The sequence below is a fragment of the Humulus lupulus genome, chromosome 5 (genome assembly GCF_963169125.1).
Source record: "Humulus lupulus chromosome 5, drHumLupu1.1, whole genome shotgun sequence".
In the NCBI taxonomy this organism is placed as follows: Eukaryota; Viridiplantae; Streptophyta; class Magnoliopsida; order Rosales; family Cannabaceae; genus Humulus; species Humulus lupulus.
In genome coordinates, this window is record NC_084797.1 from 191,493,701 (window position 1) to 191,521,597 (window position 27,897).

At 39.6% G+C, this 27,897-nt stretch overlaps 1 protein-coding gene across 1 annotated transcript in view; it reads right to left on the reverse strand.

The window, feature by feature from the left end:
* Positions 1–1,492: 1,492 nt before the first annotated feature.
* Positions 1,493–27,897, reverse strand: part of LOC133779792 (uncharacterized) — a 34,298-nt gene continuing 7,893 nt past the window's right edge. Inside the window, exon 3 of the mRNA XM_062219703.1 lies at positions 1,493–1,560. Within this exon, the coding sequence (XP_062075687.1) occupies positions 1,493–1,560 (68 nt within the window). The remainder of the gene's footprint in view (positions 1,561–27,897) is intronic.

Sequence of the window (27,897 nt, forward strand, 5' to 3'; positions counted from 1 at the left end):
AAATTATTGTATTTATTACAAGTATTTGCTCATTACGTGTGTTGTTTTGCTATATTACCATTTTTTATTATGAGTACGCGAGCAATAATGTTCAAACAGGACTTGGTTATGGCAAGTGACCGAGAACCCTAAGTTCCTCAATCACTTGGGGGGCATATAAGATATTAAGCAAGCAAAGCATATCAACAGGCATATGTAAACACACGAAAAATAAGGGAAAGCATACTACGGTACTTAGAGTATTTTTAAAAAAATTTAGTTTAAATTTTGTAAAGTCAAAACAAAGTGTTATGCTAAGTTCGGTCATACGAACGGATGCTATAATAGTATCAAATGTTATAATATCAAAACAAAATGTTTTACACCACGAGCAGTTACTGCTCGTATGTAAAATTATAAATTAAAAGAAAGGCTTCCTGAAGCAGTAAAATTGTCTCAACATTACGAACCGTAGTTTGCATGTTCTAGTTACAAATATATATATAAAAAATAGTATTTAAATCACTGAGCAGCAGGAGGATCTGGCTGGGATTACTGGTCGACGGTGGTCCCCGCATCCTCTTCAACAATTTCAGTGCCAGTCGCCAAGGAGATTTCAGGGGATTCCTGAGCTTTCTGTTCCTCTGCCAGACGAGCGACACATTTTGCCAGTTCAGCCTGCTTTACCTGCTCAGGAAGATAGTCGAAGTTCGCCTCTGGATTGTTTTTCCAGAACAAGTAGAAGCAGTTGAAAGTCGCTCCTTTAAACTTCTCCAGATTGTGAGAGTTGGTTTCCTCAAGCAGTTTAACTCGTCCCTCCAGCTCAGCAGTTTCCGTCTGGCTGATCACCAGGTCATCTTGAAGTTTGGTGGCTTCTTTGAAGTTAATCTTCGAAGCCTCCTTAAACTTCTCCTTGACAACAGTAACTTTGGCCACCGACTCTTGGCACTTCCTTAACTCCTCGCTCAGGCTGGCAATTCTAGCCTTATCCACCTTAATCTCCTTGGCATGTCTGGCCTCAGCCACCTTGATCTCCTCAGCATGTTTGGCCTCGGCCGCCTTGATCTCCTCGACAAATCTAGCCTCAGTCTCCTCAGCTCGACGCCAGCTATGCCCTATGGTCAGGATACCCTGCGAATAGAAAAAGAAAAGTAAACCAGTCAGGGGAAATTAAAGAAAGTGTTGTTCGATTAAAGAAAAAAGAAGAAATACACTTACACTGAGGACTTCAGACAGTCTGCGGCTGATAACCTGCTGTTCTTTAGTGGAGGGAGATGAGAAAAGGCTTCCTGGCTACGGCGATGCCTGGATAGCCTTTGTAGCTTCTCGTGGATAGCATTGTAGGCACTACCCAGCAGGTCATTGGCCATAGATCTCCCTGCCTGCTCGGGGGGAGGGCTATTATGAGGAGGACGAGGAGTTGTATTCCTAGATGGAGTGGGCACTAGAGGGTCCTCTGTTCGAGCCATTTTCTTGGAGGGATCATTACCGCTCTCCCCAGGGTGCCGCCTACTCATTTTCTTTTGCTTGCAGGAGCTTTGGTGTTTGTGTATATGTCAAAGGCATCCTCGGAAGGCATGACTGCAAGACAAAAACAAACGATCAGACAATATAATTTAAAGGAGTAAGGGAATAATGAGAAGGGAAATTCTAAGTAATATACCCGAGCTATTATTATTGGTCGATATATTATTTATAGAACTACTGCTACACTCACTCTTTGCCTCGAAGAAGTCTAAATTAAAATTACTGGTCGTAAATTTAAAGTTGCCACCCCCGTCAAATAAATGATAGGGGATAGGCAAGCTATCTAAGAGTGAGAGGTCTATACCGTTCTCGTCGGAAGACTCGAGTACAGGTTCGGTATACTCTGGTAGTTTTTGCTTACCCCTCCCATGTTGGGCAAGGGCAGCAGCAGCCCGAGGGTTGCTGGATGGTTCTCAGATGGTCACTCCCATTGCTTGCCATCTCAAGGGTTGTGACACATCTTGCTGTTGTTCGGGGATTTCCTCTCCAGTGGCACTCCCCGTGATGGACTCCCTCACTTCTTGGTGAGGTGCCAAAAGGCCGACCAGCCTTAGATTGCTCTCGGTAACTAGCTCTTTGATGCTCTTCTCAATATTCGTCATGCTGGCCAGAGCTGCGGCCCTCATCTCCATCTCTGGAGTAGGGTGTGTGTTGGGGTTTTATGCCCTAATTAAAACCCAAATTCTTTGTAATCTCATTTTATTATCAATAAAAGAATATAAATCATTTTTTGACTTGGTCAATCACTTTGCTCACATGTTTTATTTTCATGATTATTTGTTTAATATAAACTTCTATTAAATCCCGAGCATATAGCTAATCTTATTTATAGTGACGTAATCACAGTGGAATATAAATATGATTATATGTTCAAAATAAGTTAGTCCTAAGATTAGTCAGTGCACGGGATTTACACTGACTTGCTAATCTACGATATGATCTACTTACACATCACAGTGTTATGTTCTCTCCAGAACATTAGCAAAGTAAATAAGATCGGATGTATTTGTTACATCGGACAGGACCGATATTGACAGTTGATAAGATAAGTAAACATACCGTTATTATCTATTCTAGTCATATCATATAGTTGACCATAGGTCAATTCAATCTCAATTCTGAGTGGTTAGTATTCTAACTGATTGTATTATTTGAGTTCTTTGACTTGTTCGTTACCAACTTACCCTACGAACTAGCCCATACTTACATCTTGGGAACTTAGTAGTATAATTGAGTGAGAGTGTTAATCATAGATATGAACATCTATAGCTTCTGATGAAGAAGTGAAACAATGGTTTCCTTTTAGTTTGGTTAAATGTGTTAAATGATAGAGATCTCATTTCAGTAATTAAATTAGTTTACTGAAATATCATTTACAAGGAACTAAGTGTTTTAAGGATAAAATACAATGAGGGGTAAAACGGTATTTTAGTCCTATCTCATTGTAGACCATAATAGAGGATTGAGTGACAATTGTGGTTGTAACAATGGATAATGAATAGTGTATCTATATTTGTTATAGAGTGTTCTATGAATTCAAGAGTGCAATTCTGAGTCTATAGTGGAGTCACGAGGAATTAATAAGTTAGTAAATTTATTTGTTAGATTTATGATAACTTATTGGAGCTTGATTTCATAGGCTCATGGTCCCCATTGTACCGTGGGTAAAATTATCTAGATAGTCTCAATTAATTAATTTAATCATCAATTAGAATTATCAAAGTTAACCAGGTCAATTTTGGATAGTTTCACATAGTTATGTATTTTTTAGAAGAAAAGATAAATTATTGCAGATTTATTAATCAAGATAAATTGGTATCTAAATTAATAAATAAGTTTAAATCAATGTTAAAATTATAAATTATTAATTTGATCAAAGATTTAAATAATTATTTAATTAATTAAATCAATAGAAAATAATTCAGGCCTTGATTTTAAGTCCAATGGGCTTATAATCAAATGATAAATTTCACAGGCCTAAAGCTCATGATAATTTCGACCTAGGGCTTTAAAATTTCTATTATTTTATTAATTTTTAAATTAAATTAAATGGCCTAATTGAGTCTATAAAAGGAGTGATTAGAGAGAAGTCAAAACATAAGTTTAATCACTGGTTTTCTGATAGTTTTAGATTCCTTCTAAACACAAATCATTTTCTAAGCCTCTTTGTTATTTTCTCTTCTTCTTCTCTGTATCTATCTCATGTGTTGAGAATTGCCCACACTAGTCTAGGTGATTCTAAGGATACATTGGAAGATTGTGAAGAAAATAGAAGATCGGTTCAGTTTCTTGATAATACTCTGCGACAGAGAGGATACAAGAGTTAGAGAAACTGAAGGAATGACTCTTTAATTCCGATGGGTATACTGTAAGTATTCTATTAATTGTTTCTCTTTGAATTCAATTTTAGAAACATGTTTTAGGTTATCTCGTATCAATTTGTTTAATATTAGATATACATGTAAATAAATAAAGATCTTGTATAAGTTTTCCTAACAACTGGCCTCAAAGCTTTTGGTAATCTTTATTTTCATGCATGAACATGTTTAAAATTGGATTATTTGATATGTTTGAATAATTGGATGGTTTTCATGTTTTTATGAAGCATATTGAATTTATGTGAATTTTAGCAATTTTTTAGGTTATTTTGTTGTGTTTTCTATGATATTAATTTTATATATGCATTATTTTATGTAAAACATGTTAAAAATTAATTAAAAAATTGTTTTGATTTGAAAAATTGTACAAAAAAAAAATTTCAAAATTTTTTGCCTGGCTGCCATGCGTGCCCGCGCGTGCCCAGCCCAAAAAATATATTTGGAAATTAAAAAAAATTAAAATTGTGGAAATAAATTATTTATAATCAAAACCAAAAATATTTTTTTTGTTTTATCATTTAAATTTTTTTTTTTTAAATAAGATATTTTTGTTAGTTGAGATTTAAATAATTAGATATTTTCTACAAAGATTCAAATTTAAATTTAAAAATAGACTAACAACTTAATTTTAAATATTTTAATATATTAAAATATTAGAATTATGATATTAGATATTTAAGATATTTTCATTTAAATTCTTGATTTTTTTATTAAATCTTTATTTGAAAATATAAATATTTTTTTATTCTATAATTTTTAATATTTAAATTATTTGAAATTTGAATATTGTTAATTAGATATTTTTATGGATATTTGAATTTATTTAATTATTTTGAGATATTTTAGGATTGTTATAACTATTTATATTTTATTTTACTTTTTAATGGTTAAAATATTAGCTAATAGTTATAACAACACAAGATATTTTGAAAAATAGTTAAGATATTGATTTTAAAATTTAAAATTGGTTAAATTTTGAAAAATATCATTTTTTTCCAGCCAATTAATAAAATATTTTTTTAATAATGGGATTTAGATCAACTTTGGTTAATTGTTGATAAATCCTATTTAAATTAAATTAATATTTTTTTTTCAAATTAACCTAAACCAAGTTGATTGTTAATAAATGAAATTTAAATTAACTATTGTTAATTGTTGATAAATTTCATTTAAATTGACTTATTTTTTGTAAAAATTTAATTAATTTGAATTTTTTGATAAATTCTAGATAATTAATTGTGGTATTTTTGCAAATGAAATAAATTATGGTATTTTTGCATAAATTCGTAGAATTGCTCATATAGTAACCTGATTAGGCCAATACAATTATAGCATGTCTGTTTGCATTATATGTGGTATTTTTGCAACTGGGCTTAGATGCATATAGTGGCCCATATGTTTGTTAAATATATGGTTTTTGCCAAATAAAATATTCATAAAATGATAGGTTTTATTTGGGTCCATTTGAAAATGTAAAGTTTAAATTCCTCTCTTGTGGGTGATTCTACTTGTGAAGGCTCATTTGCTTTGCATGACTATAGTGGGTCTAATCAATTAATAACAATTAATAAAACAAAGGTTTAAATTCCTGTCTTTTGGACCTTGTATGGAAGATAGGGGGCATTTATAGTGGGAACGACATACTGGACCCAGTCCTCCTCCATACAAGCCCAATTGTTAAGGCCCATTTACCTGAGCTTGACTTAATTGTATAGGTTCATTATATTAGTTAAATCTAAATATTGATTAGCAACAAATTAATTCTAAATTAATTGAATTTGTTTCAATGTGAAACTTTAGAATTTATAGGAAATTATAGGACTTTGGTTTTAAAAATTTTAATTTGTTTAATTTTTTTTTGGAAAACCATAGTCATTAATTTTCTAAAAATAAATAATAAAAATACTATTTTTAATTTTATAATGAGCTTATTTTAAGAATTTTATTCGATCTCCACCGTTGGTTTAACATAGTCAATAGCTTAATGGGGCCTCGAGGCGCTTTGATTCGTCCCCGACGGAAGGTGTTCATTAGTTATTTTGACAAGGTTAGATTTCGAAAGATAGATAATTATAGGTCAAATTCTACTAGACTCACCCCTACGATGACTACTAGGACTAAATCTATGATTATTGAAACCGTGGGTCTAGCTCATAAAATAAGATATTTTGTTTTCTTATTTTGATTGAATAGTAGGTTGTTAATAGTGGTGTCCATTATTAAATGAGTTTACAACTCTATTTAACTAGTGGTATTTTTTACTCTCGCCAATTGGGACAAGGATATCATAGATTAGTTAAAAACCTAAAGAAATAGAGATATGATTGTTTTTGGTATTTTTTTCTCATATCTTACATATTTTTGGTATATGTTGTGTTATTTCTTGAAAATTGTGTGAATAGAAGTTTTATTTAGCAAATGTGATTGATTTATATTTTATTGGTAATTTGTAGTTTAATTATGGTTGTGTCTACTACCATCCTTTCTCAACTTTCGATGGAGAAACTCACTAGAGAAAACTTCCATAATTGGAAGCAGAATATCAACATAGCGTTGATAGGTGACGAGTTGATAGGTGACAACTCCAAGTTCGTCATGATTGAGGAATCCCCAGAACGAGCATCATCTCCACATGTTCTTGATAACACCATAAATGCTTGGATAACACCGTCTCCACACGTACGTGATGGCACCGTGAATTCTCGGATGGCATCGTGTCTGCACGTTCGTGCTCAACTCAACTATGGTCTGACGCAGCTCATGAACGAGCTTCAGATTATTGAACCTGTCATGGGTGGACCTAGTAAAGGAAGTGAAAATAAGACTACTGATGTTGCTGCTGATCTAGCTAAGGTTGAAGCTTATCCAGCTTCGTCTTCGAAAGCAGGAAACAAGAGGAAAGGTGGACAAATAAACAACCCCAAGCCTGCAAAGGCTGCAAAGACGAGTGCACAACTAAGTGCACAGACGCCTAAGGGGAAGAACAAGAAAAACAAGAAAGGTAAAGGTAAGTGTTTTCACTGCAAAGAGAATGGGCATTGGAAACAGGATTGCCCCAAGTTTCTAGCAGCTAAAAACAAAGGTAATGATTATAGTTCATTTATCTTGGAAACATTTTTTAGAGAATGATAAATTCATTTGGATTATTGATTCTGGATCTACCAACCATGTTTGTAACTCTTTACAGCTTCTTGAATTGTGGGAGGAAGTGAACGAATGTGGCTTAAAGCTTAGAGTTGGGAACGGAGCGGTCGTTGCGGTCCGAGCTAAAGGAAGAACTCGTCTGAAGTTCGGAAATAAATTTTTAATTTTAAATGATGTATTTTTATTCTGGATTTTAGTAGAATATAATTTCAGTTTCCATGTTGCAATTAGAACGATTTGTTATGACTTTCACAAGTTTTAATATATCTATTTCTTTCAATGGATCACAATTGTGTATTGCATGTTTGGAAAATGAGATTTATATTCTGAGACCTAACGAACCCCTCGCTCTTAATAATGATTTATTCAAAGTAACTAAACCTAGGACCAATAAACGTCAAAAGACCGATAACGATGATATGACATATTTATGGCACTTGAGACTAGGTCACATTGGCTATGATAGGATTCAAAGACTTACAAAGGATGGACCTTTGAGGGAACTCACCTTAGGTGAATTACCTGTCTATGAATCTTGCCTAGAAGGCAAACTGACCAAGCGTCCATTCTCTGCAAAGGGTGATAGGGCCAAAGAACCACTTGGTCTTGTGCATTCAAATGTTTGTGGACCTTTGAATGTACAAGCCAGGGGTCGTTTTGAGTATTTCGTCACTTTCATTGATGATTACTCTAGATACTCATGTCTTTACCTAATGCATAGGAAATCAAAAACATTTTCAAAGTTTCAGGAATTCCTAGCAATGGCTTAGAACCAATTAGGTAAAATGTTAAAGATCTTGCGATCTGATAGGGGTGGAGAATATTTGTGTTATCCCCAAAAATTGGAGATTGATGACGTGGCAATAGAGGTGACAAGTGGCAGTACATGGTCCGTAAAAGACACATTAAATAGTCAATAAATACATTGCCTCCTTAGAGTTGTGATAAAATTTTGACTGGCTTGAGAAGTGTCATGACCGACCAGGCATGACCTTGTCCGACCAGTCACGACATTACTGCCCAGGAGTGACTTTGCTGCCCAATGTGCCATGTTGGACCAGAGTGCCATGTTAGAGGAGAGACATGGCATGCTAGACCAGAGTGCCATGTTAGAGGAGAGCACTTGCATGCCCTGCCACTTGCATATGTCCAGCATGCACATGTCCGACCAGCAAGTATATATCCTACCAGCTAAGTGCGTGACTATCTAGTAGAGGTGTGTTCGACCAGCTTGAAGGAGATATGGATCAACTAGATAGAGGAGGACTAAGTCAAGATTCCCATAAACAGCTCCAACAAGAACCGGTCTTGGCACACGCGAGAATCTCTCATTCTTCCCACTAACTGGGTGTTCTGTTATATTTTGAATATTTTTGTAATTTAAATGTAATAAATATAATGAAATATCCCGATTCTAGGGGATATCAGATGTATGATCCTAAGCCTATAAATACATGGCTTATGGGATCAGAAAGGGGCTTCTTTTTTTGAGACTTTTTGGGGAGATTTTGGGTCTGAGTTTTCTAAAGAGAGAAAGTGCTTGTATCTGAAGGAATTCTTATATTCTTGCAATCTGTACTGAAGAAACTCAGTTGGCTCAGTTCATCTGATCTTGAGTACAGATCTATAATCACAACTCGAAGTGGATTAGGCTATTACCAACATATTGGGGCTGAACCACTATAAAAATTGCGCGTGTTATTTATTTTCTTTTCAAACCTGTCTGTGTCGTTTTATTTCTCTTAAAGGCTTTATCGTTTTGGACGTTCTCACGTCGTTGGCCAAAAACCCGGTCAACAATTTGGATATGCAGTTCCAAGATCATTTAACTGAACTTGAGATTTTATCACAACTTACTGCCCCAGGTACTCCGCAACAAAATGGTGTAGCGGAACGCCGGAACAGAACTTTATTGGAAATGGTTAGATGCATACTTAGTTACTCAACTCTACCAACTTCGTTCTAGGGACATACAATTGAAACCGCGAATGACATTCTCAATGTCGTGTCGTCTAAATCAATCCCCAAAACACCTTTAGAACGCTGGAATGGTCGTGAACCTAGTTTACGCCATTCTAGACTCTGGGGGTGTCCCGCCCACGTCCTGAGGGAAAAGGAGGGAAAGCGAGAATCGCGATCTAAAGTTTGCATGTTTGTTGGCTATCCTAAAGGTACTCAGGGTGGACTTTTCTATAGTCATTCAGAAAATAAAGTGTTTACTTCTACAAATGCTACTTTTCTAGAAAATGACTATGTCCAGAACTTTAAACCTCACAGCAAAGTAGTTTTAGAGGAGATGGTTAAAGAATTGACTCCAACCAATGTTCCATCGTCATCAACGTGAGTTGATGATGAAATTCCCACTCTTCATTTCCAACCGATGCAAGTCGATTTAAATGAAGAAAGTACCACTGTTCCTGAGCAAACAGTCACAGAGCCTCGTCGTAGTGGGAGGGTTTCTAGGAACCCAGTTTGCTATGGTTTGGATGGTGAAACCAATATGGTTATTGGTGACACAAGTGATGATGATCCATTGTCTTTCAAACAAGCAATGGCTAGCCCTGAAAAGGAACTATGGCTCGAAGCCATGAAACAGGAAATGGAGTCCATGTACTCAAATTCCATCTGAGATATTGTGGAAGCACCTAGTGACTTTAGGGCCATTGGGTGCAAGTGGATCTACAAGAAGAAATGAGGTGTTGATGGAAATATCAAGACTTATAAAGCTTGATTAGTGGCAAAGGATTATACCCAAAGAGAAGGTGTGGACTATGAGGAAACTTTTAGTCCGATAGACATGCTCAAATCCATTCGTATCCTCCTATCCATAGCAGCCGCTCTCGACTATGAGATCTGGCAAATGGACGTCAAGACAACTTTTCTTAATGGAAAGCTTGACGAAGTCATTTATATGGATCGGCCAAAAGGATTTAAAGTATCTAGACAAGAAGGAAAAGTTTGCAAGTTGAATAGATCCATCTATGGACTTAAGCAAGCTTCTCGTTCCTGGAATCTTAGGTTTGATGAAATAATCAAAACCTATGGCTTTGAACAAAATATTGATGAGCCCTGTGTTTACCAACTGAAGGCAAATCAAATAGTGGTATTCCTGGTTCTTTATGTAGATGATATCTTACTCATTGGAAACAATGTTAAGAAATTATCAGATGTGAAGAATTGGTTGAGCACTCAATTCCAGATGAAGGATTTGGGTGAAGCGAGTTATGTTTTAGGTATCTAGATCATCAGGGATAGAAAGAACATACTCTTAGCTCTATCTCAAGCAGCTTACATAGATAAAGTGCTTGAACGTTTCTCAATGAAAAATTCCAAGAAAGGGCGTCTACTGTTCTGCCATGGAATTCATCTCTCAAAGAAGCAGTCTCCCCAGACTCCTGAAGAGGAAGATGCAATGAGAAAAGTTCCTTACGCATCTGCAGTTGGAAGTCTAATGTATGCCATGTTGTGTACTAGACCAGATATCTGCTATGCAATGGGAGTAGTGAGCAGGTATCAGTCAAACCCAGGACCGGAACATTGGATAACAGTTAAGCAAATCATGAAGTATTTGAGACAGACTAGGGATTATATGTTAGTCTACAAGGGTGGTGTTCTGAACCCTGTACGCTACACCGATTCAGATTTTCAGACTGATGTCGATGACAGGAAGTCTACTTCTGGAATTGTGTTTACTCTTGGGGGTGGAGCTATGATATGTAGAAGCGTAAATCAGTCTGCAATCTCATATTCCACCATGGAGGCTGAGTACATAGCCGCGTCAGAAGCAGCTAAGGAAATAGTTTGGCTAAAGAAGTTCTATTCAGATCTTGGTGTTATTCCAGAAATGGATAAACTACTTGTGTTGTTTTGTGACAATACAAGAGCGATAGCCAACTCAAAAGAACCTCAAAGTCACAAGAGGAGTAAGCATATAGAAAGGAAGTATCACATTATTCGAGAATATGTGGCCAAGGGAGATGTGAAGGTTATGAAGATTGCAACTGAAGACAATCTTGCGGATCCGTTTACAAAGACACTACCAGAAGCTACATTTGATAAGCATATCAAGGAGATGAGATTAGTATATTTAAGGCATTAGTTTCAATTAGTGCAAGTGGAGTTTGTTGGGGTTTTATGCCCTAATTAAAACCCAAATTCTTTGTAATCTCATTTTATTATCAATAAAAGAATAGAAATCATTTTTTTGACTTGGTCAATCACTTTGCTCACATGTTTTATTTTCATGATTATTTGTTTAATATAAACTTCTATTAAATCCCGAGCATATAGCTAATCTTATTTATAGTGACGTAATCACAGTGGAATATAAATATGATTATATGTTCAAAATAAGTTAGTCCTAAGATTAGTCAGTGCACGGGATTTACACTGACTTGCTAATCTACGATATGATCTACTTACACATCACAGTGTTATGTTCTCTCCAGAACATTAGCAAAGTAAATAAGATCGGATGTATTTGTTACATCGGACAGGATCAATACTTACAGTTGATAAGATAAGTAAACATACCGTTATTATCTATTCTAGTCATATCATATAGTTGACCATAGGTCAATTCAATCTCAATTCTGAGTGGTTAGTATTCTAACTGATTGTATTATTTGAGTTCTTTGACTTGTTCGTTACCAACTTACCCTACGGACTAGCCCATACTTACATCTTGGGAACTTGGTAGTATAATTGAGTGGGAGTGTTAATCATAGATATGAACATCTATAGCTTCTGATGAAGAAGTGAAATGATGGTTTCCTTTTAGTTTGGTTAAAGGTGTTAAATGATAGAAATCTCATTTCAGTAATTAAATTAGTTTACTGAAATATCATTTACAAGGAACTAAGTGTTTTAAGGATAAAATACAATAAGAGGTAAAATTGTATTTTAGTCCTATCTCATTGTAGACCATAATAGATGATTGAGTGACAATTGTAGTTGTAACAATGGATAATTAATAGCGTATCTATATTTGTTATAGAGCGTTCTATGAATTCAAGAGTGCAATTCCGAGTCTATAGTGGAGTCACGAGGAATTAATAAGTTAGTAAATTTATTTGTTAGATTTATGATAACTTATTGGAGCTTGATTTCATAGGCCCATGGTCCCCATTGTACCTTGGATAAAATCATCTAGATAGTCTCAATTAATTGATTTAATCATCAATTATAATTATCAAAGTTGACCAGCTCAATTTTGGATAGTTTCACAGAGTTATGTATTTTTTTAGAAGAAAAGAGAAATTATGGCATATTTATTAATTAAAATAAATTGGTATCTAAATTAATAAATAAGTTTAAATCAAGGTTCAAATTATAAATAATTAATTTGATAAAGGATTTAAATAGTTAATTAATTAAATCAATAGAAAATAATCCAGGCATTGATTTTAAGTCCAATGGGCTTATAATCAAATGAGAAATTTCACGGGCCTAAAGCCCATGATAATTTTGACCTAGGGCTTTAAAATGGCTATTATTTTATTGATTTTTTAATTAAATTAAATGACCTAATTGAGTCTATAAAAGGAGTGCTTAGAGAGAAGTCAAAACATAAGTTTAATCACTAGTTTTCTGATAGTTTTAGATTCTCTCTAAACACAAGTCATTTTCTAAGCCTCTTTGTTATTTTCTCTTCTTCTTCTCTGTATCTATATCATGTGTTGAGAATTTCCGACACTAGTCTAAGTGATTCTAAGGATACATTGGAAGATTGTGAAGAAAATAGAAGATCGGTTCAGTTTCTTGATAATACTCTGCGACAAAGAGGATACAAGAGTAAGAGAAAGTGAAGGAAGGACTCTTTAATTCCGCTGCGTATTCTGTAAGTATTCTATTCATTGTTTTTCTTTGAATTCAATTTTAGAAACATGTTTTAGGCTATCTCGTATTAATTTGTTTAATATTAGATATACATGAAAATAAATAAAGATCCTGTATATGTTTTCCTAACAGTCTGGTCGGCACCATGGACCTAGACACAACATCAAGGTTCTAAGGACGGTGAAAGAAAAACTGATAGAAAATAAACGACCATCGATTGAGAAATTTACCTCCTCGTGTGAAAGCTAGGTTGTCGGAGACCAGGTCTGTCGTAAGGAAATACTCCTAGAAGTACTTTCCTACGTTGGCTTTGTAGGTGATGTCACTTATGAATATGCAGGCAGATTCCTGGTGATAGAAGTGGAAAAACCTCGTGTTGTTTTGGTTGGGGTTGGATTTGAGATCATAAAGATAATTGATCTCGTGTGGTGTAGGCACAGGCCATTTTTTATGGTTGTGAAGGATATAGAGTGTTGATAGCACTCTATATCCGTTGGGTGTAATTTGGAAGGGGGTGACCTCGAACTAATTGGCCACCTCTTGAAAAAATTCGTGCAGGGGCAAGATTGCCCCTGCCTCAATGTGAAACCTCGACCAGGCGCTAAAGGCGCCTCCGGGCACGTTTGCCCTTTGGTCGAAGGTAGGTTTGACTAAAGTAACCCCAGGAAGACCATACTTCTTGACGTATCTTGTCACCATCCTAGCTGATATGACACTAGGAGGCGCGACGTACTAGTCAACTTCTAGTCGAAGGACGTCGAGAGGCCGTGCTTTGGGTTGAATTTCTAGTGGTGCAAAATTTACAGGTTGGGGATCATTTGAAGGACCCTCAGTGTCGGTTGCTGGTTGGTTAGAAGGAGAATGTGTGGTTTTCTTTTTCCTACGAGCTATGTGTTTAATACGGCCCATGTGTGGCTGGCGGTCTGGAGAACTGGTCGTGGGGTTTTGTTGTGAAGATGGAAAGTCAGAGAAAGGAAATGACGGTTGCTCTTGATCTTCGAACAGTAGTGCAAGAAGATCATCATTTATTGGCCTCTCACCTCCCCAAGGATTGTGCATGAATATCTGAGAAGAGTAAAGGGGAAATGAGAATCTATGACCAATAGATAGAAGAAGAAGAAATGTAAGGATAATGTTGCTCGTGTATAAAAGTTAAGCTTTTGTATGACCCGCAACATCCTAACATAAACACTAAAAACATGCGAGCAGTTTGGAAAAACAGATCAAAAAGTGAAAGTGAAACGTTTTTTCAAGAAAACTTTTCGACTCCGAAAAACAGGCGGGAAAAACCCAGTTTTTCCGAAAACAGTAAAATCAAATTTTCACTTCGATTTCAGGCCCTATAACAGTATTCCCGTTTTCCACATTAATTTCTAAGCATCACCTAATGTTTTTTACTACATAAAATTCCTAGTCTATCATGTTTCTGCATACGAACCTGATTACCCAAAGTTTTTTCACAAGAACATTAAAAACTCAAACCAGAAAACTTACGAAATTTATTCTAAATTGTACAATAGAGAAGATGAGTTCAAAACTTACTTGGATTGCAGTTTTCAGAGAAATCACGAAGGTTGTTACTCAGAGTTGATCGAACACGTCTCGGATGACCGAAGCTTTCTGGGTTTTTCTTGGGAAGTTTTTCTGAGTTCTTTAGGAGAGATAAGGATACGGTAAAAAGTGAAAAGTGAGAAAGGAGAAATGAGATATATTTATACTGATCGTGGTGCAGATAAAGAGGTAATAATGGGGGTAAGATTTCGATGCATTGGAAATCGTATTAGCCGTGAAATATTTTTGAGAAACTGTAAAGGTCATGATAGCTTACTTTTTCGAAAAGGCGCTAACAGATGTGACAGCTCAGACGAATCGCTGGTCGAGTAAGTTTATTAAATGCTGGTTGCATTAAAATAAACTTGGGGGGGGGGGGGGGGCAAATGTTTACCCAAAAAGGATTCATTTGATGACGTGACAAGACTAGTGCGCACGTGGGGTACGCGTGACCATTTAAGCAGTTACGTTTCCGGTCGACCATCGACCAGAGGAGAATTCACTCGGCAGAAGGCATATTTCATGAGCGACTAAGCTGGTCTCAGTATATCATATACTTTCTATTGATATGTGATATCGCATTTATGTAATAATTGTAATTTCTATTATTATTTGAGATTCGCTTGTATTAAATGTAATCAAGACCCATCGATCCATAAGGAGATCATTGAGCCTATAAAAAAGACTCACAGGGTATTTTTGGGGGAGGCTTTTGGGATCTGGAGAGAGAGAATTATTGTTTTTACACAATACCTTGTATCTGTTGTTGAGCTTGTGAAACTCAGTAAATCCTAGTTTACTTATCGCAGATTTTCATTACATTAATAAGAACTCTAAGTGGACATAGGTCATTACCATCACTTAGGGTCGAACCACTATAAATCTTTGTGTGATTTATCTTTTTGTCTTGAATTCATCTTATTTCTATCGTTTTACTTGACTTTGTGTCGTTGACCAAATCAATGGTCAACACATTTTATTAATTAATTAAATTTATTTTTAAAATAATTTTATTTATTAAAATTATTTTAAAGCTTTAATTAAACATTTATTTTATTTTATGAATTATGAAAATATATTTAAATTATTTAAAAATAATAAAATAATTTAAAATCAAATAAATCATTAAAATAAGGGATAAGATGATAGTATTAAAAATTTAAAAGGATAGCAACTTATGTAGTTTTTGTTATTTTAAAATTTAAAGGGATAAGATGATATCTATTGATAATTATCAAATTTAGAGGGTAATAAATTTATATTGGGAAATTTGATAAATCATGCTTACATTAGCTTAATAATTAAAATTTGAACCAAAGTTAACCACCATATGATACAAATGCTCATCTTTCATTTAATACCAAAAATACCCCTCTCCTAACAAAATCTCATACATTTTCTCTCTAAAATCTTGCAAGAAAGATACACATGGGTAAGTGATTTTCTTTGATTCTTGTTGTTGTTGGTTGTTTTTATGATTTAGAATGCTGTTTAGATGTTGGATCTGTAGTTTGTTGGTATTTTTTGCTGTTTTTTGGGTGAAAATCGTGTTCTGTGAAAATCTGCGTTTTTTTTGGGTTCCTTGAGTTTTTTTCTAAATGCCCGATAGTGTCCGATAGAGGCCCGATTCGGGCACGATAGTTGTTGAGTTTCAAGGTTAGGGATGAAGGTCCGATGGCAACCCGATGGTTGCCCGATAGTTTTGGCTACCCGATAGTCATAAAGGTTCGATGGCTACCCGATGCTTGCCCGATTATTATTTTGAATCTATTCGCCCTTTAAGTACGATAATGGATCGATAATAGTCCGATATATGCCCGATTTTTTATTTTTAAGCTACTGCAGACCTAATAGTACGATGGTACCCGATACTTGCCTGATATTAGTTGTTTTAAGTGATAAAAAACTTAAATAAAAACCTAACTTTTCCCCTCCCATTTCCCTTTCCCTCTCTCTGCCAAAACTCCTCACTCCCACAAAACCATCGAGCAACCCATTCTCACCATTACCTGACACATCTGTCTCCCTCACCCACCCTCACCCGACGCATCTCTCTCCCTCACCTGACGGTCAGAAAAATGCCCACCACCCGACGAAGGAAAACCCAGACCACCAGAGACCAAGCCTCACCCAAACACTAACCCAAACCCCGACACTCACCCAAACCCCAACCACCACCAGAGACGAAGAAAAAACCAGACCCCGAAGAAAAACCGACACCCCATTATGCAAAAATGTCTAGGGTGTGTGTTTTTTTCAATTTCTTTTCCATTGCAAAATGTTATAGTATGTATTGTTTGAATTTGACTGTGTGAAATCTGATTGTGTGAAATCTGATAAATCGTAAAATTTTGAATTTTTTTTGGGTTTTTTGAGAGGTACGATAGGGTACGATAGTGGGTCGATAGGGGTACGATAGTGTTTGTGTTTTCTCATAACTTCAGGTTGAAGATGACTGTACGATAGGGGTACGATAGTGGTTCGACGTTGGTACGATAGTTTTGTGTTTTCTGATAACTTGAGGTTGAAGATGAAGGTACGATAGGGTATGATATTGGGTACGATGTGTGCCCGATATTGGGAACAAATTGTTTGGGTTGTTGTAGAGGTACGATAGGGTACGGAAGTAGGTCAACATTAGTATGATAGTTTATGTATTTTTTGATAAATTGTGATTGAAGATGAATGTACGATAGGGTACGATATTGGGTACGATTCGTGCCCGATGTTTTTTTTTTAAATTTCCGATGGTGTACGATGTGAGGTACGATGGTGCACGATAATTTTATAGTTGTTCCTGTTTTTATTTTTTTCAGTGGTGTCCAATATGGTGCGATAGTATTTGATAGTTGCTCGATAGTAGATTGCAGAATATAAAATTTGATGTTTTTTTTGTTATTCTATTTAATTGGGTATTTATTTGTTTTATGCAAAATTTAAGACCTCCACAACTGATAGTTCTAGTAGAAGAACATTTTACAGGACGTATCACTTGGCGCGGCAGTTGGTACTTTCCAAAGATTAAAGCAAAATTTACTGAGTGTGGTTTATTGGATAGGGTGAAAGAATCCCCTTTCAAACAGTTCTTCATGGCGGAACCATTAAATTTTTCTGGTGCCTTAGTCCATCAGCTGTTGTTGCACAAATTCAGAGGGGAGAAGATTGACGAAGTCCAGTTTTATATTGGGAAAAAACGATGTAGATTTAGCCAATTGGAGTTCGCTTTAGTTACTGGTTTAAATTTTGAGGCCGGACCGTTTGAAGCTGAGATTAAAGCGAAGACCACTTCAGATCGGTTGATTTTTGAGTACTTCAATGGTCATTCCCCAGTGAGCATAGGGCAACTGCGCAAAACTTTTGAGAGTTGTCAAATAGTTGATGATGTGTACAAGTTGGGTTTGTGTTTATTAGTAGATGGTGTTTTGAAAGGTCGCGAGGAGAAGTTGATGGTTTGGACTGACATGCTGAGGATGGTAGATGACGTTGACTTCTTTTTCCAGTACCCGTGGGGGAAGATATCATACCAGAAGTTGTTACAAACTTGTCAAAAAGACTTTGTAGAAATGAAGAAGCATTTACAGAAGAAGATTGAGAAAGGAAATACTCAAAAGGAGGCCAAGTACTCTATTTATGGGTATGCTGCAGCATTGCAGTATTGGGCTTTTGAGTCCATCATTGAGTTGGGTCAAGATTATGCTGTGAGATTGGGCCAAGGCATTCCAAGAATAATCAACTGGCAGAGCAAGGAGAAAGTAGAGATACACAAAGAGCAACTTATTAAATTGTTTGCCAAAAAGGTGAGCTTTTACTTTACTTTTTAAATATTTTGAATGTTCTATATTTTTTTCTAGATATTCAATTCTATGGGTACTGCACGATAGGAATACGATAGGGTACGATTTGAGTACGATTGTGGGGTTATTTTGTGGTTTTTTGTCAATTGTTTGAAAACTGGCTAAGGGTACGATTTGGTACGATGATGGTCTGATGGGGGTACGATATGTATTCTTTTTTAATGTAGTTGTAGAGGTACGATATTGGTACGATGTTGTACGATGATGGTACGATAGTTAGCAAGTAATTCTCCCTTACGTTAGGGGTACGATTTGGGCACGATAGTAGTACGATATTGGTTCAATATGGGTATTGTTATGTTATGGGTATGATATGGGTACGATAATTGCATGATATGGGTACGATATGGTACGATTGGGGTACGATAGGTTACCATTGTTCACCGATGACAATTACTTATTTTTTATATTGTTTTACTTTCCAATCTAAATATTCATTGTTTTTTGTGGCAGTTGACAGTATACCCCTACCTGTGTGCCCGACCTGCTGAAGAACAGTATGTGAGGACCCTTACAGACAATGAAGCCCCATTGTATGTGGACATGGGGTTAGAGGAACTAGAGGTGGGTGCCGATGGACAGCCTACACAGGAAGCCTTACAGAGCCAGGCTGAAAAGCTTGCTGAAAAGTTAGCTGAGCAAGCGGAAGCAGCAAATATTTTTAAGGAGGTTCCACCACCTCCAGCACCTGAGGTTCCCCCATCAGCTCCTCATGCCAGCACCTCCTCCCAAGCTGAGCAACCAGGCTACTCTATGATTTTGGCCAGGTTAGAAAAGGTTGAAGGGCAACAAAGTGCCCTTATTAAAGGTCAGTCCGAGATCTTGGGTCAATTGCAGAAGCTGATGACAAAGATGGAAGATCTTAGTAGGCTAGCTCCAGATCCACAACCTCAGTCCACTGAAGAAGGCCCTCAGTCTCCTGTAGATGAAGACATTCTCCCTAACGATTACAGACCTGGTGATGTAGATGATCACATTTTTCGCACCCCAGAGGATATGCAAATTACTGTAATCGGAGATACTGAAGATTCTGAAGTACAATTCTTAGACATAGCTCCACCAGCACCGGAGAAGAGGAGAGAAAGAAAGAGGCCTAGGTGGTTCGATGAGTACACTGCAATGAAGAAAAGGAATAAGAAATCGAAGACAGCAGTGAATGTGGATCCATTGAGGGTTGTTGATGGTAAATTACTTATGACCTTTCACAAGTGGTTGCTTGGCACCATTGGGAATAAATATCCGAGGGAATGCTTCTCAGGGACACACGATGCTGCTTGGTTCCTGAAACTGCATACTCCGAGGACATGGCTTTCTGACTCTGTAAGTTTTCTATAACTTCATAATTAAAGAATGTTGAAAATTTATTTAAATATTTCTATATGTAGTGGTACGATATAGGTACGATTGGTGTACGATGGTAGTACGATAATTATAAGTGTCAAATTATAAACTGTTTATATTTTCAATGGTATGATGGTGGTACGACGGTATTACGATAGTGGGTACGATAGTGTGCAATACTGTAGTTATTTCTATAATGGGTACGATGATGGTACGACATTAGCACGATATAATTTGTTAAGTAGTTACTATTAACATCGTAATTTTAGAATTTGTAGTGGGACGATATAGGTACGATGGTAGTACGATAATAGTTAGTTTCAAATTGTTAACTTACTTTGTCAATGGTACGATGATGGTACGACAGTGGGACGCTAGTGGGTACGATGGTGTATAATACTGTAGTTTTTTCCATAAAGGTACGATGATGGTACGACATTAGCACGATAGGGGTACGATAGAAGGTTTTATTGATGTTATTTAGTTACTATATTCATGTACGATTGGGGTACGATTATGGTACGATTGGGGTACGATAGTTACTATATTCATGTCTGATAGTTTTTTGTTTATTTATTTTGGTACGATAATGTGGTTACTGACTTAATTTTTGTTTAATGTAGCATTTAGATGCAGCATTCCATCTCATGAGGAGGCGTCTACAATTTCATCCTGACGTGTACCCTCAGAACTGTGTTGTTATGCCTACAATTTTTCCCGAATCATTGAAGGCTCAGTGGGACGCTTTTCCAGGTTCTGACTACTCTAGCTTTAGTTGGGATGACAGTATATTGGACCGGGTTAGGGGTGATGCAATCCAGTTCTTACCGAGTTGGCAGAACAAGGAGTTCATTTATTTTGCCCTCTTCTTGAAAGACCAATTTCATTGGGTAGCTGTAGAGGCAGACCTGAATGGGGTGGATGTTCAACATCTTTGACTCCAGTATTGGATCAATTTCTGAAAACGATTTGATCAGTTTGATGGTTGACTGGTGTACCATTTTCCCGTCGATCTTGCGACAGTCCGGTTTATTTGAGAACCATGACGTTATACTCGCACCTCAGTTGACAGCATCAGAGAGTCAGGTCAGACCCTTCGATTGGAAACTCACTCCACGTGAATTCGTACCGCAAACAAAATCCAGGTGAACTTTATTAAATATCACATATTAATTATTATTTCTTAATTACAAAACTTTATTAAATTATTGTTTATTTTCTAATGCAGTGGCGATTGCGGATGTTACGTAATTGAACATATTGAACATAAGCTTCTACAACTACCATTTGATAATGTAACTGACAATAATATGAAATTTTTTAGGCAAAGGTGGTGTGTAGACTTATTCTACCAAAACTTATGTTGAACGGTCTTAATTTTTTTGAATTGTATAATTTTTTTATTGCTCTTTCTGTAAGTACTACATTTTAATGTGTTTAATCTTTGCAATCGTACTATCATCGATCACTATCGTACCCTTACATGTCTCACAAATTTCACGAAACTGTACTGAAACCATACCATCGTACCACTATCGTACTAAATCAAAAAAATTCATTTTCATGACACAATCAGACCAATATCGTACATTATCGTACCCTAATGTCGTATATTAACTATCGTACTACATCGAGCAACGTCGTACCATATCATATGACACATTTAACTAATCATACAACAAACGATATCGTACATTGTCGTACCAGCATCGTGCACTATCGAACCAACACTGGATTATTACATATTTAAGAGTTTCATAATGGAGAAAAAAAACAGAAAAAAACCTGCAAAATCCAGCACATAACAAATATTACTAGTTCAAGCAGAAATAAAACATAATAGGTCAACTAGAATACAAACAAAACAATTTAACCTCGGTACTTGCAAGACGCTTTGTTGTGCCCTTTACCACCACACTTGCTACAACATCGTTGTATCACAACCTTGTCTCCATTAGAAGGATATTGATTTTTCCTAATTCGTCCGACCTTTTGCTTCTTCGGTCGGCCTATAGGTTTCTTCTCAATCGGTACTCCAACTTGGATGTTCTTAATGTCTTCAGGCAATTCCCAATCATCCTCATCACCAACTGGCATAATTGTCCCCTCATATGTGCTCTTCCAACGCTCTCTTGTGTAATATTGAGAGCACAATGCGTACATGCTAATATTTCGTTCTTGAGCAGCAGCACATGCATGTGGACAAGGAATCTTCATGATTTGGAATAGGCCGCAACTGCATGTTCGTGCCTCTAAATAAACTATACCACCGCTCTGAACTGTTCCTCCGGGGTGGACATTAAATGTATAAGGTCCAGCTCTGTCGACGCTTAAGAACCGAGATTTCTCAAATTGACATGACAAGTCCCCCTCCATAACTGGTGATAGAGTCGTGCTACACTTTTCAGCGTTTTCCTTTCGAGTAGCAAACCATGTTTGAATAGTAAACCTGATGAATTCAACAAAAGCAGTGACCGGGAAGGCTCTTGCGTCCTTAGTTTTGCTGTTGAAACTTTCAGCCCAATTACTTGTTGTACGCCCTGGTTTTCACGCGGGCTGTTTAGCAGGACGAGCCTCGGACTAAACATGATTTAGTCCGAGGCTCCCACAGGCCAGAGGCTCTATTTCCAGGATGGGCCCTTTCTAGCTCGAGGGGGTCCTGTTTCCAGCTCGCACTTGTTGCACCAGGAGCTGGGAATAACATCCGGCGACCACGAACGGATAAGCTCGGGTTATGGATTGCTCCGGTAGCGAGCTTCTCAGGAAGCTCAGACCCTATGGGAAGTCAACACGCAAGATAAACGTGCATATTCCTGCCATCACGTGTCCGATATCCCCCTGACTTCTCGGACATGCAACAGGAACGTGCGTATTCAGACACCCACGGACGAGTTGGGCCTTGCGGCCCATTATCTCCTTCCATACTGATTAGACCACACTTGTGTGTCAGGTTTAGGAATTAATCATGAATATCACAGACTTGATATGACAAATGGTAAGGTCACGAGATGACCTCCCTACCAACTTCCAAGTGCCTTCTCCTATAAATATGGAGACCCTGGGAGTTGATAGAGGTTGGAAAAAATAGTCTTTGAAGAACTATATACTTTGTAAACCAATTACCCAGAGAATATCAATAATATTGACTAGTGGAGTAGAAGGATTTTAACCTTCGAACCACTTAAAAACGTGTCTCGAGTCACCTAGTTCTTTCCCCAAAGATTTCCTATCTGTGACGGTTCTACTTTTAGTACTAATCTCTTTCTCTTCTTCTCTTAATTATATGTTGCCGAAGAACCGCGTCAACAGTTTGGTGCTTTCATTGAGAGCAAGTCCGATTAGTATTACCACAAACATACAACTATGGTGACCACTCGATCCAAACATGGCAACGAGGGAGAGCAGCGTGATGGGCAGGAGGCCCACCATGTTACCCTCCCTGATGAGCAAGTTCCTGAAGTCCAGCAGAGGCCAGGAAAGCAGCCAGCGGGCCAAGACGACACTGGTAGTTCAGCGTCCCGACCGCCTAATCCGAATCCATGTTATTACACTGCGGCGGAGATGGAGAATGCTCAGCTGAGGAGCCAGCTAGCAGCAGGTGGTCAACAAATCCAGGATATTCTGAGTCGACTACCCCCTCTCACAACCAATGATAACGTTGGAGAGAGGCAAGGCGAGGCTCCTAAGTCTCGCCGGAGTAATCGATCCAGGCATAGCCGTTCGGGTAGACTCCCTGCGACCAACTCCACCCCTTCACCGCACCATCAAGAGGCGAACTTCAGAGAAATGCCTCGGACTGTACAGCAGCAGTACAGCTGTTCGGTTAGGACGTCAACCCCTAGCTCTCAGCCTTCCTCGAGGACGCCCAGAAGAGATCGAGGAAATTCCCAAAGAAGGGCCGAGGAGATCCGGAGACGTCAGCCCGTCCTCGAAGAACATCCAGTTCCTCGTCCAGCGCGAAACCAGCAAGCCGGCAGGGCCGAGAGGCCCCCACCAAATTTAGTCTGTCCGGACGGCACTAGGATCGCCTCTCCGGTCAGGCATCCTCCTTCTCCCATCAGATACCCGTCTCCTCAGCCCGTCCGAGACATCCCGACCTACGAAAATAGTAGGAGAAACCCGCCATCGGCCGGGCCTTCCCGGCGCAACAGGGTGCCGGGGGAAGGATCAGGTCGGAGCCGCCAAAGACGCACCTCGAGCCTGTCCAGCAGGAGTCACTGGACCGGTAGTGCACGGAGTGACCTTTCGGGAGGAGACCTGCGACAGCGACTAAGTTCAGCACAAAGTCACCATACTACCCAGGGAGGCGACCTTCAAGATCGCCTCAACTCTCACAGAGAGGATCGAGTTAGGGATGGCAGCCAGGCCCGCTCAGTTGGGGTCCGATCCGAAGTACGTAACGGCGGGAATGCCCCAAATGACCTATCTCAAGATAGGAGGGGCAACAACCCGCCTAATATGTACAACGGGTCTGGAGCTGGTGAACAGCCCCGGAATAACCCAGGATCTCAGGACAAGACCCTAGAGCGCTTAACTCAGATGGAGGAGCTGATGAAGAAGCTCCTATCGGAAAAAGAAAAAGACGAATATGATTCAGGGGATGAGATGGAACTCTTCGCCCCCAATATAGCAGCAACGGTATACCCTTCTGGCTTTCATATGCCCCACTTGTCAAAGTTCAACGGGGATGGAGACCCGTCTGACCACTTAGGGATGTTCAACACCCTAATGATGGCTCATAACATCGGGCCAGAGCTTCGTTGCTTGATCTTTCCTTCCACCCTAACTGGACCTGCCAGGCAGTGGTTCAAGCAGAGTAAAAGGCAGTCAATCAGCTCCTGGAAGACCTTTTCGGCTGACTTCAAGAGGACATTCCGTGCCTCTCAGGCCGCCCGAGTCCAGGTCGACTCCCTAGCTAACGTGAGACAGCAACCTGGAGAGACGCTAAAAGCCTACTTGAGCAGATTTGCAAATGTCGCTGCTCGAGCCAGAGACGCCGACGACAGCTCCAAACTCATGGCTATGAGGACCGGGATCCTAGTAGGCGGAGATCTGTGGAAGGATATTCAAAGGAGGGGGGTCAGTTCGGTTAGTGAATTCCTTAACAGAGCCCAAGAGTGGATAAACTTGGAAGAAGCTGAAGCTTCAGCCGCGGGGACCAGCCAGGTCCTCGATAAGCCCGCTGGGACGGGAACAGAGATCGTAGTGGCGACTCCCGACGTCGCGCAGAGTAACCAGACCGGTGGCGACAAAAGAAAAGGAAATGGTGAAAACAGCCAGCACGGTCAAAAGAAGAATAAGTCCGCGGATAAATTCAAGCCCGTGTTCACAACGTATACCGAGCTCACCCAGACCAGAGAGAATATTTTCCTAGCCAACATTACGCGAGTCCCCTGGAAAAGGTCGGAGCCAATAAAACACCCCAAGGGAAAGAGAGACGCTTCCAAATTCTGCCGTTTTCATAACGACGTCGGGCACAATACCGACGACTGCAGGCACCTCAAAGATGAAATCGAGACTCTCATCCGAGCAGGTCCGTTGGCGCAATACTCGCGGAACAGGGTCCCGACAAGTCGACCCGCTCTGGAGATCCCAGCCAGTCAACCTGGACCTCGGGTAGATCAGGACGTCCTTCCCCCCGTGGTCGAGGGAGAGATTTCCACCATCTCTGGAGGACCACACATGGCTGGCACGAGCAAAGGCGCCCAGAAGAGGTATGTGAATGAGTTGAAGGCCCACAATGGAGCGGAGTTCATCCTGGAACAGCGTCAATCAAAACAACAAAGATTAGAGAAACAACCGATCACTTTCACGGAGGAAGACGCGAGCCATGTCCAATTCCCTCATAACGATCCCTTGGTCGTAGCAGTCCAGCTCGCCAACCGGAGAGTAAGGAGAGTGTTAGTGGACAATGGGAGCTCGGTGAACCTCCTATTCCGGTCCACCTTAGAAAAAATGGGTCTGACCGTCTCCGAGCTGAAGGCAACCTCGATGATGCTATATGGTTTTTCAGGAGAAGGGTCAGCAGCGATAGGAACGATTGAGCTGGTGATCACCCTAGGAGACGAGTCCCGAACAGTGTCCAAACTACTCGAATTCGTAGTCATTGACTGCTCCGCTGCCTACAATGCAATTTTGGGCCGACCAACGCTCGTTGCTTTCGAAGCTATCACGTCCGTCCGGCACCTCGCCATGAAGTTCCCTACTTCAACAGGGGTCTGTACTATCAAGGGCGATCAGCTCGCTGCCAGGGAATGCTACAGCATTTCCATGAAGGGAAAATCTAAACCCGGGCAGGTGACGATGGCCATTCAGGATGAAGAGGAATCTCAGGGACCCAAGGCGGCTCCTGAGATTGAAAAACCTCGGGTTTCCGAAGACGAAGAGCTCGCCCTAAGCGAGGACATTGACCCCCGAGTAGGCGAGGACAGGTCCGAGCTCCAAGCTATTGAAGAGCTCGAGGAGGTAGGCATCGATGAACAAAACTCGTCACGGACGGTTAAGCTCGGAAAGAAACTCTGCGACGGAAGAAAGGCGGAGCTAACTGCGTTTCTGAAGAAGAACCTGGACGTATTCGCATGGTCGCACGAGGACATGATAGGGATCAGTCCGAGTGTAATCATGCACACGCTCCACCTAGACAAAAGCGTCCCTGCCAAGTCTCAAAAGCAGAGGCGTTTAGGGACAACCCGAGCCGAAGCCCTTGAAGAAGAAGTAGCCCGGCTCAAAAAATGTGGCTTTATCCGCGAAGCCAGATTTTCCATTTGGGTTGCCAATCCCGTGTTAGTTCCAAAGCCCAATGGGAAGTGGCGGACCTGTATCGACTTTTCCGACCTGAATAAAGCCTGCCCCAAGGATTGCTTTCCATTACCGAGGATCGATCAACTGGTGGATGCCACGGCGGGGCACGAGCTCATGTCCTTCATGGACGCGTACTCGGGCTACAATCAGATCGCGATGAATCCAGCAGACCAGGATCATACCAGCTTCATGACCCCGACTAATGTCTATTGCTATAAGGTCATGCCGTTCGGTCTGAAGAACGCCGGAGCTACCTACCAAAGGCTGGTAAATAGAATGTTCGCGGACCAGATCGGGAAAAACATGGAAGTGTACGTCGATGATATGCTTGTCAAGTCAAAGATTGCCAGCAACCACGTCACCGATCTGGAAGAATGCTTTAACATACTGCGAGAATATGGCATGAGGCTCAATCCTCAGAAGTGCACTTTCGGTGTCGCATCGGGGAAATTCTTGGGTTTCATAGTCAATACCCGAGGAATCGAGGCAAACCCCGACAAGATCAGGTCACTGCTCGAGCTTCCTTCCCCCAGGTCGCGGAAAGATGTCCAAGGCCTCACAGGAAGAGTGGCAGCACTGAACCGGTTCATTTCCAAATCGACCGACAAGTGTTTGCCCTTCTACAACCTGCTCCGGGGAAACAAGAAGTTCGAATGGACAGTAGAGTGTGAAAGCACATTCCTCGACCTAAAAACGCACCTGGCTGAGCCGCCTGTGCTGTCAAAGCCCAAGGTAGGAGAACCTCTTTTCCTCTACATGGCCGTCATTGAGGACGCAGCTAGTGCTGTTCTGGTGCGAGAAGAGGACCAGGCTCAGAAACCGGTTTATTACATCAGCAAGAGACTCCTCGGAGCTGAGTCAAGGTACCCATTGATGGAAAAACTGGCGTTCTGCCTAATCACGGCCTCGCGAAAACTCAGACCATACTTCCAGTCCCACTCTGTACACGTCATGACCGATCAGCCTTTAAGGCAGGTTTTGCAAAAGCCTGAAGCCTCGGGACGCTTGCTGAAGTGGGCGGTCGAACTCAGTCAGTTCGAGATTTTCTATACTCCCCGAACTACCATAAAAAGTCAAGCCTTGGCCAACTTCGTGGCAGAATGCGGGGGATTCCATGAGATCCCATCAGAAGACTCACCTCAGGTCGCCTCCTCAAGTTCATCGTGGAAGATCTTCGTTGATGGCTCATCTAACGAGAACGGCTCCGGGGCCGGAATCATTCTGATATCCCCAGAGGGGCATAGATTCCACTCGGCGCTGAGGTTCGGGTTCAAGGCGTCTAACAACGAGGCAGAGTACGAAGCCTTGTTAGCTGGACTTAGGATAGCTAGTGAGCTAAAGGCAAGCTCTGTCCAATGCTTCAGCGACTCCCAGCTCGTGGTGAATCAGGTTCTAGGCGAGTATCAGGCGCGGGGTCCCAAGATGGCCTCCTATTTGGCTAAGGTAAAATCCGAACTGTCTGCGTTTGGGCAAGGGTCGATCGA